At 36.7% G+C, this 18,052-nt stretch overlaps 1 protein-coding gene across 2 annotated transcripts; it reads left to right on the top strand.

Annotated features, from left to right (window-relative positions):
- The first annotated feature begins 878 nt into the window (after nucleotides 1-878).
- Nucleotides 879-12,254, top strand: LOC132226039 (C-type lectin domain family 7 member A-like). Of its 2 annotated transcripts, XM_059680941.1 has the most exons (7): nucleotides 879-945; nucleotides 2,815-2,911; nucleotides 3,192-3,275; nucleotides 5,008-5,115; nucleotides 5,955-6,106; nucleotides 7,884-7,990; nucleotides 11,921-12,254. In XM_059680941.1, exons 2-7 carry the CDS (start codon nucleotides 2,824-2,826, stop codon nucleotides 12,045-12,047), a joined length of 666 nt encoding a protein of 221 aa, XP_059536924.1. In that variant the 5' UTR covers nucleotides 879-945; nucleotides 2,815-2,823; the 3' UTR covers nucleotides 12,048-12,254. The 2 variants fall into 2 exon arrangements, with proteins under 2 accessions (XP_059536924.1, XP_059536925.1); XM_059680942.1 differs by lacking the exon at nucleotides 879-945 and having other exon boundaries at nucleotides 2,777-2,911.
- Nucleotides 12,255-18,052: the final 5,798 nt, after the last annotated feature.

The following is an 18,052-nucleotide window of genomic DNA, read 5'->3' as shown; positions in this document are numbered from 1 at the left end:
AATCAGTTAGGTCCTCGCAATGAATCTGAATAAGCCAAAGCAAACCTACAAGAATAAAAGCTAAATGATATGAAACTTGCTACTGTTATTTAGAAGGGGTAAGAAAGTTTTGGTTTGGGAGTGATGAAGGAAGGAGCCTCAAGCCATGGAAGAGAGCTTTTGAAAAGACTTCAAACAGTGTAGCTGACATGAAAGCAGATTTCTGTTAATATTACATATTTCTGCAAAGATTTTTAAAGCATCAGAGCATTGGGGGCCCTTTAGGCACATAGATCAATGTGGTTGATATGAAAACAAACAAAAACAAACCTGCTTTTGTTTGCATCTAACCCCTACTTCTACGGTTAGTGCATAAAACTGCTCATTGAGTTAAACAAATAGTAAGTTTTTATAAATGCTCTGACATTTGGCTAGAACTAATGGGTCAGATGATTTGATTTTGATGCTTTAAAATGACTACATTCAAGTCCATTCAATATTTTAAGTCCAATTCATTCTATAAAAAGGAAATAAGGTATGAATTATGCCAGGTAGAATTTGAATATTTCCTTTTTGATTCATATATATTTCTTTGTGAACCATTTGCTATTTTCATGAGATTCTGAGTTGGCTATTTTCTCTGAAAGCTTTATGAAAATTGGTAAGGCTCAAGCTTGAGTTGATCCACAAAGTGTCCACAGAATTTAGTCTTTTAGTGATCTGTGATTCTTGTGTGACACAGAGTGTGGGAGTAAATGATATGCTGACCCAGTGGAAACTTTCTGTGTGGGAATAGCTCCTGTCACATCAGATGTGGCTATCTTTCTTCTGACAGGGACTGTCTGGGGCCAGTCCTACATTTCAACCAGGACCTTCTAGTCTCGAAGCAGAGGTGAGAGGCCAGCATAAACCAGTTGTGTTCCTGACCAAGCTTGTCCTCCAACTGGCGGGATCCCATAGACACAGGTATGATCATCCAGGATGGGTGTGTGACCCATGTCTGTGTTGGCACGCTGTTGAGAAAAGAAAGATAAAGTTGAATTTGCTACAGGAAAGCCATGTAGAAAATTAGGAGGGCTTTTGACTGTTGCAAGAAAGAATTGACTTGGGTTCATGTTAATCAAAATCTAATGTTAATTTTATTCTATAGGCGGAAACATGAATGGATTAGGATGAGAGTGGGTCAAAATATTTGCTCTGCAGATATGACTTTTTAAATCATCAACCGCTTGGGAGAATATTTACTAGATAGTATAAGTCTGTGGTGTTTTTCCTCTTACCTCCGTGGGTGCTACCTAACTAGTAATGAGCGATCCAAAGCTTACATTCCCTCATCGTTATGTTAAGTGTAATATGAAAAATTAGAATATTTTGATATGATTATTTTTCTATGAAAATATATCCGGCTCTATATTTATAAATTTGTTTTCTTATTAAACATACAGATATTTAATTTAAAAAAACTAAAGAAAACCCAGTTAGATAGAAAAATGTAACTTTAAAACAAAATTTATCTTATAATTTCGGTAGAGAGAACATTTATTGAAAAACATGAAAATGTATTTATATATTTTATTATTTTTTGATTATTTTTCAAATCAAGTTTCCTCAAATTACAAAGTAATTAAATGGTGAAATATTAAGACATTTTAAGAATGCAAGAATGAAATCTAGGAAGAAGAGTGATCTGTGTTTTCCTTACAGAGTTATCAAAAATATTATTTTGGGAAAAATGTTTTTTCCTCTTTTATCACTATTTATTTATGTATATATATCTAGAGGGGACAGGTTATTATGCATTTTTGAAGTGTATTGGTTATAATAGTTAAGAACAGATGAACAATCATATTTTTTATTGAATATTAATCAATAAAGAAAGTACATAATATATACCTGTAGTAAATTTACATATGTCTATATATTTATATAAGTATTATGTTCCATTATAACATATATGTTTATATCACATATATATTTATATATACATTTGAACTAAATAATAATTTATTATATTTTTACATATTTATATATACTTATTATATACATTATTTATATATATTTATTTGAACTAAAGACTATCATTTACTAGCTATGTGACCTTGGAAATATTGTTTATACTCTTTGAGGCTCAGTTGTCTATAAATTGGACAAAATTTATCACTCTCTGCATTGTTTTAGAATTACAAGTTATACATCTCTCATTTAATGTTACTTTCTAAACTCCCTTTCCTGAGTCATATGATTCCTGTCTGTTTCTCACACATTAAGAGAGGAGTTATGACTCCAGTGACTATAAGGTTTGAGTAATATGAATGGCTGAATGGTGTCTGACATAAGACAATCTAGCAAGTTGAGGAATTTGTCAGATTGCCTTGTGTGTGTGTGCCCTTCCTAAGGTGGAATTACTCTATTTGGTATATAATTTCAGGATATAATTTCCATTTGGCATAATTCAGGTACTAAGTGATCAAATATAATGTTTCAAAAGATGATATAAATCTAGACTTTTATGAGAATATAAAACATCAATTTTAAAAATTTGGCAGTGAATTCAATTATTTTAAAAACTTATTATACCATGCCCACATATTGCAGTGTACCATTATTTAATTGTGTAGGACTTCATTGAAAGGCATCACAAAGGGACATTTTAAAAATTGTTTTTTCTAAGATTCTGAGATAAATGGTTACTTTAACATGTTTATTTCATTCTATCACATTTATCATTCATTTAACTCTCCTAGTACTTCATGCTGGATGTTGTCATTTTTCAATGTTGTTGATTATGCCTTATGAAACACTGCCAAGGATTCTTGCCGTATTCTTTGCCTGCAGCCTTCAGAAATGAATGAGGAGAGAATGACATATGCAGAGCTAAAATTGCCCTATCCAAAGAAGCAGAACAAAAGACATCCAACTGGTAAAAGGAGAGGTAAAGTTTTTTTCTTGTTTTATGAAAGCATATAACAGGTAAGAAAAAAACATGAAAACATGATAATCGTGTCCCTACATATTTGATATTGCATGTCTGGTTCTTTATAAATCTAGGAACATATATAAATTTAATAGTTAATGAAATTTGTGCCCACAGTAAATAGTGATATTATTTTTAAACTCTAGAATAAATTTTCATTTTGTTCTAATTCTGATGGCTTTGCTATGTTCAATGTTTACTATATATTTGGTGGTGGTTTTTATTTCATTTTGTACAGAATTCACATGGAAAATCATTGCAATAAGCCTGGGAATGATCTGTTTTCTTCTCCTGCTGGTAATCACAGTCTTAGGATATATGAGTAAGTAGCAGATTCATACATTTCTTATGAGAACAATGAGCCAGGATGAAAAATGAGATACTATAACTACGGACCCTCTGCTGAGCCTTTGTAAACTATGAGCTTTGATAGAAATGTTAGTAACGATGTAGGTGTTGATTAATGATGGTGATTTTGTTATTTTGCTACCACTTAGCTGTTATTCCACACAAAACAGTTTTATAGACCAAATAGTACTAAATTTTGCTGATCTGTAAAGTGAGGTTTAAATGTATAGTCAAACTTATTTTTTATATAGAATGAGGTATTCCATATGGCCAGAGAATTAGGAGAATCTTTATTTGAATATTAATTTCCTTATTATAATGTGGTACTGCTTGAATCACAAAGGAAAATAAGCTCTATCTAATTTTCTGTATGAGTTTTGATATATTTCATATCAATTTTAAAACACTTGTACACAATACTTGCTTTAAATAGCTTTCCCTTGATGATTATTAATTCTTTTGCTCACTCATTCAACTAACAATGTTGAGTATCTTCTAAGGGTTAGAACCTATGTATGACACCTAAAATACAGCTTCCAATGGACTCAGTTTAAAGGGGTTGATTTTTTTAAAAAATGAAGCTATCTTTATAATAAAATATTAGTGCTCACATAATGGCATGAAGATATCAGATGAATGGCATAGGACATGTTGAAATAAAAAAAAAGCATTCCTGTTGGAGGGATTGTCAAAATTGGTTCCTTATTGTTTGGCCTTGGATAGACAAAAAAGGAGAAGGAAATTGATTAATCACAAGAAATGATAGTATTTAGGAATTGGAGGTGTCAACGTGTTTTTTAAATTTCAGGTCCATTATATAAATATTGGAATAGATTGCTGAATTGGAGCAAAAGTTATATTTGTCATAACTGAGAACATTCAGAGACTGCTATTGATGCTGTTAGGATTTTACAAGTAGCCATTGAATTTGACTGAATGATGGTGGGTAGTAGCAGAATTGGAAATAAAGATTCTCAGGTGTGAAACAAATCCTCAATGGACTTTAAAAAAGATGTGTACACACTTAAAGAGCCATTTACTTTATGTTTTTACATTTAAACAGTTTATCTTTATTGTTGAAAGCATTACAGAGGTCCCCTTTCTTCCCCTCCCCCACTTTGACCCTTTCTAGCTCACACCCACTCCCTATATCAGTCCTTTACCACACTATTGTCTGTGTCCATTGCTTATGTTTATATGCATACACGTTTTTACATTTTTTATTCATGAGTTTTGGAAAGATATTGCTATTTCTGCTTGAAAATTTTAATTCTTGTTTTGCACATTAAAAGAAGCCTTCTGAGCTTTTTCCCCAAGTATATTCAACAAATTCATTATAAACTTACACTAAACCCCTAGTTCTAAATGCAAAATATGCTAAACAAAACAGTCAATTTCATGAGCTTTGAAATCTTTCTTTGAAGAATAGATGGCATAGAAATTAATTAATACTTTATTTCCAGTTTATATTTTCTATTTTCTAAATGTTGATTACTGTCTTACATACTTGAAAAAGTAATATGTAGAAGGTTATAGTTTCATTTAAAAATACATTTTATGTCTGATACCTCAACACATTTTAACCTTTCATTTTCCCCCTATTGCACTTCTGTTTTGTCAGCATCATTCACTTTGTCATTTAGAATTAGAATAAATTATCATAATAAAGTGATCTGTTAAAGCCATTCATCACCTTTATTTTATAGTATGGATTAAAGATTTTCAGATCTCTTCTGTGAACAAAACTCAAACTATGACAGAAACACCAGAAGTTGAAGATCACCCATCTCACCCTGCTTTACCGCCTCTTGCTGGTATGTACTGAATACTTAAACTGATAGCTCACAGATGTTTCCTCCCCCCATGGAATTATCCCCCTTTGTCCCATTTTAATAAGTAACTTAAAACTTTATCGGGTACTTTTTCAGAATCTTTAATTTTGCTCACCTTTCCTCATCAAATTAATTTTCATTATTATAGCTTATTGAGAGCTTGATTTTCAGGAACAAGAAATCCTTTTTATAGTATCGTATTGATTTGATTATTTCAGTATTTTATGCTTATGGATAAATGTTACCTATTATAGATCCCTTGGAATTAATACCATTCCCATACACCCACTTTGAAGAGTTATTTCCTTCATGCAGAACTGTCCTATATTGCTGCAGTTTCTTTCTTTCTCTCTCTTTTTTTAAAAAAATATGTTTTATTGATTTTTTACAAAGAGGAAGGGAGAGGGATAGAGAGTTAGAAACATCGATGAGAGAGAAACATCGATTAGCTGCCCCCTGCACACTCCCCACTGGGGATGTGCCAGCAAACAAGGTACATGCCCTTGACTGGAATCGAACCTGCGACCCTTGAGTCTGCAGGCCAATGCTCTATCCACTGAGCCAAACCGGTCAAGGCTGCTGCAGTTTCTTTGTACCTGAGAAATCCAGATTCCTCAGTGCAGTCTTAGTAGTGGTCTTGGTTCTGTCAGAGAGTATCTGGCTCCACACTATTATCTACAGAATTTGGCAGAAGAGCTATTCCCAACACTCCAACTTTTGGGATACAGGGAAATCACTTATTTTCTGAATTAAACCATAAAATACATAAAAATTACAGTCTCCAAATGCTCTTGTGGATGATGGTGGTTTTTGTTTTCAAGATAAAGATTATAACACATGTCAAGAAAAGTGGTCCTGCTGTGGAGAGAACTGTTATCATTTTTCAAAAGACGAGGGAACTTGGACTGAGAGTAAGAAGTCATGCCAAGACCTTGGTTCTAGTCTCATTAAGATTGAAAGCAAAGAGGAGCAGGTATGTTCCCCCTATTAAACCTGAGTAAGTGCTTCCTGAGAAGCTCATATGTACTGAGTTAGGGCCATTGGTTGGTTAAGCTTTCCTCCAATATTACGTGGTCACAGTGGTTTGAAGCCCTTGTACATAGTGAAGATTTACCTCCAGAGGAGGGGACACAGGTGTAACGGAGATTGAGAGAGCCACTGTTCCAAACCAAGAGAAATAGCTTTGCTGCGGGTGCCAAAGAATAATTTTCAGTCTTTTTTATTCTATCTGTTTTATCTTCACATGTCAGTATACATCAGACTGTTTAGGATTTAGCCTCTTGGGACTAATATATGGGAAGGAAAAACTGCCTTCAACAATATCAGGAGTCTAAAAGACTACTTCTCATTGTACTGAGCTTTCTTCTGCCATCATCAATATTTGGGAGGGATCATACTTCTAAGGGAAGATGAGTCACTCTCATGGGCATGGGAAATATAGGATGAAAAATTAAGGGAATGAATATGCCTGAAAATGAATTTTATTTATCATTCATAATCCAGAATGATAGAAGAAGCTTCTGTTTCCCAGAAGAGAAAATCTAGGTCACATTTGCAATCATTAATAACATTTGGGAATATGAAGCCAATCTGACAGATTCTGTAGATTTCCTTTGAATGATTCAATTTAGGCACTGAATTCCATTCATGGTATTCAGTCCTATTAATGTTATTCCTACTAATGTTTTATAAAGTATGAGCCAAAACCCCATGTTTTCTTATTTATAAAATTATTCTTTTATTAAAATGACAATATGAATTAATTTATCTTTACAAAAAATGGATGTACTAAGTAATAGATTATGATGTCAAAAAAAAATCCAGGCATAATTTACAAATACCTTGATCTAAAACCTCATTTTTTAAAATCAATCAATTCCTAAATGATATGTTTTGTTCTACTCTCAGGAAATTAACTTTATTTACAATCCATATTTTTCTTGTAATTTCCAATCCATTCTCCTCAGTTTTATTTCTGGACTATAGAATTTTAATGAAACTGCTTATGTCTGTCATCCCTGTATTTCCATGAACTATTGTAGCTCATTGAAATTTCTTGCAACTTTGGCTGTTGGTAAGAGCAAAAGTGAGCCTTCATATTATCTCACTTGATAATGACCTTGTGTCAGCATCTCAAACTGGAATACTGACAGATTATATAAATTTTGGGACACATTTTGTTACAGAGCACATTATTCTCACACTAGTGATTTAGAATTTTCAGTGTGTAATTAAAGAGTGTATTAAAAGCCTAAGAGTGAATTAAATCCACTGATATTTGAAATCAGAGATTGGCTTTATACATTTTGTATACCACTAGCATGTAGCAAAAAGAAATGTGAATGAAATAATCAATGAACATTTAACTTTAGTACTTCTTCAGAGACCTAGGAATTATAAAGTATATTTTTGACATGCTCTATTATACCCTTATGTTTTTCCTAGGCATTTAAAGATAAACTATGTCAATTTTCCTCTATACAATTTAGTCATAGTGAAAAATGTTGGGTGGGATGTTGCAGAAAGAGAGAGAGAGAGAGAGAGAGAGAGAGAGAGAGAGAGAGAGAGAGAGAGAGAATAAATGTATTGCTTTAGGAAAATAAATTAATTTATAGCAAAATTAGTGCCTGGTCAGTTTATCCTAGGGGTATTTGAAGATAAATGTGCCCAGTATTTTATGAGAGACCTTTATAGGTACAGTGTTATAATTGATAATATGAATAAAAGTAGTAGTTTTAATTTTCTTGCAGACCTTTCTTCAATCAAAGATCAAATACAGATATTGGGTTGGATTACAAAGAAAAGGAGCTAATCATCCTTGGGTGTGGCTGGATTACTCAACACTATCTAAGAAACTGTAAGTTTTTATATCATAGTCTTCCCCTCCATATCTTTCTCAGTAACTGATTCATAGATTATAAACCAAGAACAGGAAAATATTCATTGGAATTAGGTCACATCTCTAATTCCATTTGACCTCATTTCTCAGACAGGCAAACAAGTGCAAATCTCAGCCCCAAAGAGCATTATTTCTTCCCATGTTTATATATATATATATATATATATATCGAGAGAGAGAGAGAGAGAGAGAGAGAGAGAGAGAGAGAGAGAGAGAAATTTAAGACAGGAAGGGAGAGGGAGAGAGTATAGAAAGATCAATGATGAGAGAGAATCATTAATTGGCTGCCAGTTGCATGCCCCACACTAGGGTTGAAGCCTGCCACCCAGGCATGTGCCCTGACTGGGAATCCAAGCATGGCTTCCTGCTTCACAGGTTGATGCTCAACCACTGAGCCATGCTGACCAGGCTCCTCACATGTTTTTTTAATGAAGGGTTCAGACCCAGTAAAGCAACATTTTGTTGTGTTTCATTCTCCTGTGTAAACTGTCATACTAGCTAAGACTATTCCAAAAAATTCACGAGGAAGGAACACTTCCAAGCTCATTCTATTAAGCCGGTACCACCCTAATACCAAAACCAGATAAAGACAACACAATGAAAGAGAATTACAGGCCAATATCCCTCATGAACATAGATGCCGAAATCCTCAACAAAATCTTAGCAAATCAGATTCAGTAGTATATCAGAAAGATCATACACCATGACTAAGTAGGATTTATCCCAGGGATGCAAGGATGGTACAATATTCGCAAATCAATAAACATGATACATCACATAAACAAATTGAGAGAAAAAAACCACAGTCATATCAATTGATGCAGAAAAAGCATTTGACAAAATCCAACACCCTTTCTTGATAAAAACTCTCAGCAAGGTGGGAATAGAAGGATCAAACCTCAGCATAATAAAAGCCATATATGACAAACCCACAGCCAACATCATACTCAATGGGCAAAAACTAAAACCTTTTCCCTTAAGAACAGAAACAAGACAGGGATGCCCACTCTCACCACTCTTGTTCGACATAGTACTGGAAGTACTAGCCATTGCAATTAGACAAGAAGAAGGAATAAAAGGCATCCAAATTGGAAAAGAAGAAGTAAAACTGTCCTTATTTGCAGATGACATGATACTGTACATACAGAACCCTAAAGACTCCATCAAAAAATTATTAGACTTAATAAATGAATTTGGCAATGTAGCAGGATACAAAATTAATGCCAAGAAATCTATGGCATTTCTATACACCAATAGTTAACTTACAGAAAGAGAGACTAAAAAAGCAATGCCATTTACCATCACATCAAAAAAATTAAGATACTTAGGAATAAACTTAACTAAGGAGGTAAAAGACCTCTACTCAGAAAACTACAGGACACTGACAAAAGAGATAGAGGAAGACATAAACAGATGGAAGAACATATCATGTTCTTGGATTGGTAGAATAAACATCATTAAAATGTCCATACAATCCAAAGCAACCTACTAATTCAACGCACGTCCCATTAAAACACCAACGACATATTTCACAGACCTACAACGAACATTCCAAAAATCCATCCGGAATAAAAAAAGACCCCGAATAGTTGCAGTGATCCTGAGAAAGAACAAAGTAGGTGGGATCTCAATACCAGATATCAAGATGTATTACAAAGCCACTGTTCTCAAAACTGCCTGGTACTGGCACAAGAACAGGCATATAGATCAATGGAATAGAATAGAGAGCCCAGAAATCAGCCCCAACCAATATGCTCAATTAATATTTGACAAAGGAGGCAAGAACATACAATGGAGCCAAGATAGTCTCTTCAATAAATGGTGTTGGGAAAATTGGACAGATATATGCAAGAAAATGAAACTAGACCACCAACTTACACCATACACAAAAATAAACTCAAAATGGATAAAGGACTTAAATGTACGACAGGAAACCATAAAAATTCTAGAAGAATCCAAAGGCAACAAAATCTCAGACATATGCCGAAGCAATTTCTTCACCGATACAGCTCCTAGGGCATTGGAAACTAAAGAGAAAATGAACAAATGGGACTACATCAAAATAAAAAGCTTCTACACAGCAAAAGAAACCATCAACAAACAAGAGAGCCCACTGTGTGGGAAAACATATTTGCCAACGTCATATCTGATAAGGGCCTAATCTCCAAAATTTATAGGGAACTCATACAACTCAACAAAGAAGATAAACAATCCAATCAAAAAATGGGCAAAGGATCTAAATAGACACCTTTTAAAAGAGGACATTCAGAAAGCCAAGAGACATATGAAAACATGCTCAAAGTCACTAATCATCCGAGAGATGCAAATCAAAACAACAATGATGTACCATCTCACACCTGTCAGACTGGCTATCATCAACAAATCAACAAATGACAAGTGCTGGAGAGGATGTGGAGAAAAGGGAACACTCATGCACTGTTGGTGGGAATGCAGACTGGTGCACCCACTGTGGAGAACAGTATGGATTCTCCTGAAAAAGTTAAAAATGGAACTCCCATTTGACCCAGCAATCCCACTTCTAGGAATATATGCCAAGAAACCAGAAACACCAATCCAAAAGGATATATGCACTCATATGTTCATAGCAACACAATTTACCATAGCTAAGATCTGGAAACAGCCTAAGTGTCCATCAGTAGATGAATGGATTAGAAAACTTTGGTACATCTACATGATGGAATACTATGCTACTGTAAAAAAGAAGGAACTCTTACCATTTGCAATGGCATGGATGGAACTGGAGAGCATTATGCTAAGTGAAATAAGCCAGTCAATGATCTCACTCATTCATGGATAATAAAGACCATTATAAACTTATGAACAATAATAGATACAGAGGCAGAGCTGCCTCAAACATGTAGTCAAACTGCAGAGGGAAGGCCGGGGAGGTTTGGGGGGCAGGAGGGAGTGAGGTAGGGGATCAACCAAAGGACTTGTATGCATGCATATAAGCATAACCAATGGACATAAGACACTGGGGGGTAGGGAGGCCAGGGGATTGTCAAGGGCGGGGAAAAAAAGGAGACATATGTAATACTCTTTGTAATACTTTAAGCAATAAAACAAACAAAATAAGAAAGGTGTGGTTGGAGGAAAGGGTCAATATCTAACAATGAAAGAAAAGTTGTATTGAAACTCAGCCCTCCTAAGTAAAATTTGTAGCCATTTACTTTATATCATTTAAGAATTAAAAAAAATCTATTTGAAATAATCATTTAACAATCTTGAATCTCTACTATGGTATCATTCTTGTCATTATTTTGCACAAATCTACGTAATTCCTTGTAGTCCTCTCTCATTACTAATTGAACATAGATTTGTTAGTTGCAGCCTTGCCCCATCATTTAAAACACATGATTCCTATTCTTATTGTTCAGTTTCACAAAGTCTTAATGCTTTGTTTGGTGTGGAAGATATTAAGCTCTGTGGGAAAGAAATACACTCTGGTTTACATTCAAATAAGTACCTTCTATATTCAAAGTAAGGCTAACAAAAGAGACCCATGCTCTATGCACATTAATCTGAGTCTTAGGAAACTGAAAATATTTTTCTATCTAGTTACAATGTGTCAGGCAATAAATATAAGTTAAATTGTAGAAGTTACAGAAGTCTCAGAAAAAATTAGAATGTACATGTCCAATCCATGTAGCCTATTCTATACTTCTTTTTCTACTCCTTGCTTAGTTTTAACTGTTGATGGCATTATTTCCATTAGTTTTAGATAGAATTATATATATTTTTTATCTTATAGCTATTTATCTGTCACAAAATGTTTATGTTCATCAAAATAATTATACACATATTTTTGTGATAATTAGATTTTGCCTAAGAAATGACTTTCTAAAATAAATATATTCTCTAATGCAGGAATTTTCAAGATACTGTACCAAATGCAAACTGTGGACTCCTCAAGCCAACAAATATTACTACTGCTGTTTGTACTAAACGTTCTCCTTTCATTTGTAAAAAGAAGATTTCCTGCCTTAATAATTAGCAAGACTATAAATAAAATCTTATATTTACATTCTTTAATAACTATTAGGGAAAAAACTGAGTATTTACTCAAATTAGTCAACTATGCCTGATTTATAAAGGGTTCTGATCTTTTAAAACATCCTTGAGCAAGGATAAAATATGAAGTTTTATAAATAGTAATATTAAATAAATAGAAAAATAAGTTTGTTTGAGATTTCCAGAACTAATAAAGTAGAGAACACAAAACAAATTTGTTTTGATTTATTTTACATTTATATTACATCTATTTTTTCTTAATCATTGAATGAAATTTATTTGATCAGTTAATTAATATAATTCATCCTGTTTAAAATCTAGGAGGCACAAAATAATGAACAAATTCTTTTTTCCCATCTTGTCCCCTAGTCACTTAGTTCTCTTCTTAGAGTCAAATATGTACCTAGTTTCATAGTTATTATTCCAGAGACATTCTAGGAAAGTATAACTATATACATGCTATCAGCTAGACCAAATGTTATCCTATCTAATAAAAGACAAAAAGGGTAATTAACTGTGCCTCTGCTATGCTTCCCATTGGCTAATCAGGGCAATGTGTAAATTAACTGCCAACAAAGATGGCGGCCAGCAGCCATGCAGCTGAAGCAAGCAGGAGGCTTGCTTGCTCAACTGATGGAGGAAGTCAAGGTTCCTCACTGCTGCGGCCCAGCTCTGAGCCGAAAGCAACAATGTTTCAATTATAGAAGCTAAATAAACCCCAGATACCTGCTTTCGGCCGGCTGTGGCCTCAGAGCTGGGAGTGCCAGTGACAGCAACAATGTTTCAATTATAGAAGGTAAATAAATCCCAGAATAAAAAAAAAGAAAAAAAGGAGAGGCTGGGAGCTTCAGTCGCTGGTCAGCCTGAAAACGGCCCTCAGCCCCTCACCCAGGCTGGCCAAGCACCCATGCGGGACCCCCACCCTGATCCGGGACACCTTTCAAGGCAAACCAGCCGGCCCCCACCCATGCACCAGGCCTCTATCCTATATAGTAAAAGGGTAATATGCAAACTGACCCTAACAGCAGAAAGACTGGGAATGACTGGTCACTATGACACACACTGACCACCAGGGGGCAGACGCTCAATGCAGGAGCTTCCCTCTGGTGGTCAGTGTGCTCCCACATGGAGGAGCTCTGCTCAGCCACAAGCAAGGCTGAAGGCTGCCAGTACAGCAGTGGTGTTGGGAGCCTCTCCTGCCTCCACAGCAGCACAAATTTTTGTGCACCGGGCCTCTAGTGTAACTATAAGCCTTAGTTCTTCTTCTTCTTATTTTTATTTATTAAATATAGCCTTCAGGTCATTCCATCTCTTTGTAAGAAGCTGCAACTATTACACTAAATGGATGTATAAAAATTTGTTTAACCAGTGTTATTGCAATAGATATGTAGGTTTGTCCCAGAATTTTGCAATTATAAAATTGTACACCTGCTCTCCAAGCAACAATATTCAACAGTGCATACTTCCACCATAGCATGTTACCAATCTTTTTGGATTTGCCAATAAAACCTTTCCCATATGTATGTGCACATTACTTTCTGAAAACTGAGCTGGAAGAATCTGGAATACTGAGACAGAGCCAGGCTGAGTGTCCAGGTCAAGGTTTACTCCAAGGAGAAGCACCTAGACCACCCAGTGGCTGGAGAAGACAGGACTTCTTTAGGCAGCAAGTCCACATAAAGACCAATGAGGCTGTAGACACTTTTAAAATTGCAGCCACAGAATGAATTCCTCTGGGAGGGGTGGAAGCTCCCTCCATGCTGCTATATGCCGAGGCCCGGGAACCACTCTGGCATCCCCACAGGCTGGGGGACCCGCTGACACAGAGGCCTATTGTACCTATTGGGCATGTGAGGGCACCACAATTCAAGAGCACTGGGCACCAGGAACCAAACCAAGGTGTTTGCAGAAACCTGGTTCCAGGGCTGGGTCTTTGGGGAACAAGGCATATGCCTAATTAAGAGCCCTAACCTACATATATGCACATTTCCCTTGTGAATGCTTAGCTGGGAGAAGCCAGACTGTCTTGCCAGGGCAGAGCCTGATAGCCCAGCCAGATTTCCCCCCATGACAGCGGGCCATCTCGATGGCTAGAAAGTCGGGGACCACAGCTGGCTGCAAGTCCAGGTGGGGACTGACTGAAGTGTGGCTGCTATAAAGCTGCTGCCTCACAACGATGATTTTTGGGAGAAGTGAGGGCTTCAGTTAAGGTGGGGACTCTGTGGGGAGTTGGGAGCTGCCGCAAAGAGCCCTCAGTTCTGAAAAGACCTTGCCTGCACCAGGTGCATATTGCACATGACTGGCAATGCAGGTCAGGGGCACTGGGACCAGGAAGCAGGCAGTTTGAGAAATGCCTGGACCAAGAAGTTGGTTCTTGGAGGGACAAGGCATAAACCTAATTAAAACACTAACCTACACACATATGGGCATTTACCCAGTGAAGGCTGAGCTGGGAGGATCTGCACTGCCTTGCCAGGGTGAAGCAGGGCAGCCTGGCCAAGGTTCCGTCCATCCAATGACAGAAACTTGCAGGTCTTGGTGACCCAGAGTGGTTCAGGACTTTGCCCAGAGTCACACAGCTAATAAATGGCAGAGCCAAGATTCAAACTCCAGCATTCTGGACAGCTCCTGGAGTCCCACAGGTGGTTGTGGGGAGCATGTCACATGCAGACAGACTGGGATCTCCACCCCCCCCCCCGCCCCCCGCCCAGGTCAGTGTGGTGAGAAAAGGAAGTCAGGGAAAGCCTCACTGAGAAGGTGACATTAGAACGAAGACCCGAAGGAGGTGAGGGAGTCATGTGGACATTGGGAAGAGCATTGTAGGAGGGACCAGCAAGAGTGAGGGAAAAAATTGCCCTGATAAGTAGGAGAAGAAAGGGGGCAGTTTGCTGGAGTGGGGTGCGCAAGAGGGAGAGTGGTGGCAGGAAATGAGATCAGCCTTGTCATCAGGCCTGGTAAGGCCTGGCTTTGCCTCAAGGGTGTCCATGAGGGTGTAGGGCAGAGGAGAGTTGGGACCAGATGTTTTCTGAGAGGGATTCCTCTGGTTGTGTGGGGAGGGCAGACTGTGTGGGAGCACAGCCAGAAGAGGGAGGACTCCTGGTGGGTGGTGTCGCCCAGGTGGAGGCTGTGGCATGATGGGAAGTGGATGGATCCTGGGAAATTCTAAAGATGGAGCCACTGGAATTGTACTTTCCTCCCTCCTCCGACCCCTTGCACTGGTGAGAAAACTGAGGCTTCATTGGCCCAGGTCACACAGCTATAAGCAGTGACAGAACCAAGATTCTGACTCAAGCTCTCTGACTACAAAGTGAGCCCAGGATAAAGATTAGGTGGGAAAGTACAGGATTTGGTTCTGAGTCAATGGGCAGAATGATATGACTTGTGAAGGCAGTGTAGATTATTAGGTAAGGTCACATGCTTTGCTGTTAAACTTGGGAGTCCACTAAGTACCAGCTCCTCCACTTGACTGCTGTGTAAACTTGGGCAAGTCACTTAACCTCTCTGAGCTGCATTTTCCTTATCCACAAAATGGGAAAGATAAATCTCAGAGAGCCTTCAATATGTGCATGCCTATGCTGCCCTAAGGACAGACTGTGTACATGAGGCTGCTGGTCTTGGTGGCACCACGAGAGCGGAAATGGAGCAGGGATGGACAGGAAGAGATCTGCAGGCATGGAAGAGACTGATCTTGGTCTTTACACATCTCTGTACTCTTTGCTTTGTTCTAAAGAGCATGCATTCTTTTGCTATTAAAACAAAAAAGCCCCAGAAAGTGAAAGTTAAATGAAATAAAGGTCCTACCTTCCTCCGACAGTGTGATGAGCATTAAATGAGTTAGTACAAAAAAGTGAATAGAATAGGGCCTGGTATGTAGTAAGTGCTGAGTAAATGTTAGTTGTTATAATAACAATAATAATATTATCATGACTATCACTATTACTTTTCAAGTAGCTCTGCAAAATCATTATGGTCTGTCACATAGCTACAAAAGTAATGGGGATTCCCTTTAATGCTGGGGGTGTAGGGTGCCAGGTCTCTATCAGGCTGTGAAATTCCCTGTCTCTGAGAGGAGCCCCCAGCCCCCAGTCTATATATAGGCTCCCCAGATCCACGGTATTATTTTGGCTTATGGTATAGCCCTTAGCATGCCTGTTCGGAAAAAGTCTCTGTGCTGAGCTCATTTGAGACAGATAATTAAGCCATGCTCGATGAAAGGTTGGGGTGGGTACAGGATGCTCTGTCCGCCATTGACAAGTGAATGTCCAGCCTTCTTTCATGAGCAGAGGGCTTCAGTGTCCCCCTCTGTCATCCAGGTGTTCTGTGGGCCAGGGGCAGAGGCTATTGAAGTCCACATAATGCAGTGACATCACGGGTCTGGGTATTTGTGGGAACCAAAGGCATACGTACCACTTTTCGCTTCAAGTCTGTTATGTCTGATAAATTATAGCTGTCCTCACTCGCTTTTGGTATCCACACTCATGTAGTATCTTTTTCCAGTACTTAGATTGAGCCTATGTCTCTCCTCACAGCTGATGTGAACCTCCTGTTGGCAACATATACTTGGATCTGTTTTTTTTACTTATTTTTATTTATTTATTTTTTATCCACCCAGCCTCTTTGTGTCTTTGGATTGGCAAATTTAATCCAGTTATATTTGGAATAATTATTGATATTTAAGGACCTACTAATGTCCTAATGTTGTGCTATGGGTTATTTTCTGTTTTGTAATTCTCCTTTTTTTTTTTTTCTTTTCTTTCTCTTGCTGCGGTGCTTTGTGAATTGTTGATTTTTCATGGTGGTATGTTTTGATTTTCTTTGTTTTATCTTTTGTGAATCTACTATGTGTTTTCGCATCTTAATTTCCATGAGTTTCACATAAAACATTTTACACATATCTGTGTATGAAACAACTTAATTTTGATCACATATTAAAACTCTATGCTTTTCCTCACATGCATTATAGTTTAAACAGCACAACTTACTTCTTTTTATATTGTCTACTCTTTAAAAATTATACTTGCTATAGTTATTTTTGATACTCTTGTCCTTAACATTTACATTATAGTTAAGTGGTTAACATAGCATCATATTATATAACTGGAGTTTCCTAAATCTGATTATATGTTTACCTTTATCAGTGTGCTGTATATTTTCATATTACTAATATTTTCATTTCTGCTTGAAGAACTCCTCTTCAAAATTTACTGCAAATCAGGTCTACTGGTGGTGATCTCCCTTATTTTTTGTTTATATGAAAAATACTTCATTTTATTTTGTTTCTGAAGGATAACTTTGTCAGATAGATTATTCTTATATATATATATATTTCACAAATCTCTCTGTCTTTTAAGGTTTTTTCCTGAAAAATACACTAAGAGCCTAAGCAGAGTTCCTTTGTATGTTGCCTTCCTTTTTCTTTTGCTGCCTTTAGAATTTCCCCTTTGCTTTGATTTTAGACGATTTTATTATAATGAATCTTAAAGGAGATTTTTTTGGATTAAAATAATAGGGTGATTTATTTGCTTTACCAACTTAGATTTCTAAATCTTCCCCAGGTTTGCAAAGATCCCTGTCATTGTTTTTCCCCCCAATAATATTTCTGTCCCCTCTATTCCCCTTCTCCTTCTGGAACTCCAATGGTTCTGATATTGTTTCCTTAGAATGCATCTCATAGATTGTTTAGGTTTTCTCCCTTTTTCTTTCTTGTTTTTTGCTGTTGTTTTCTTAGTGTGATATTTCAAAATTTCTATCTATACTTCACTAATACTTTATTCTGTTTGGCCTATTTTTTATTTTGATGCTTTTTACTGCACTTTTATATAATTCATTGAATTCTTCAGCCCTAGAGTTTGTGTTGGTTTTCTTTTGGTTCATTTTTATGATTTCTATCTCTTTGCTAATTTTCTCATTTTGATCATGCATTGTTTTGTCATATTGTTTTCCTGATTGTATTGTCATTTTGTCTTTTCTTGTAACACATCAAGTCTT

This window comes from Myotis daubentonii, chromosome 2 (genome assembly GCF_963259705.1).
Source record: "Myotis daubentonii chromosome 2, mMyoDau2.1, whole genome shotgun sequence".
NCBI classification, from domain to species: Eukaryota; Metazoa; Chordata; class Mammalia; order Chiroptera; family Vespertilionidae; genus Myotis; species Myotis daubentonii.
Note: the sequence above shows the minus strand (reverse complement) of the source record. Positions and strands in the feature narration are given on the sequence as shown.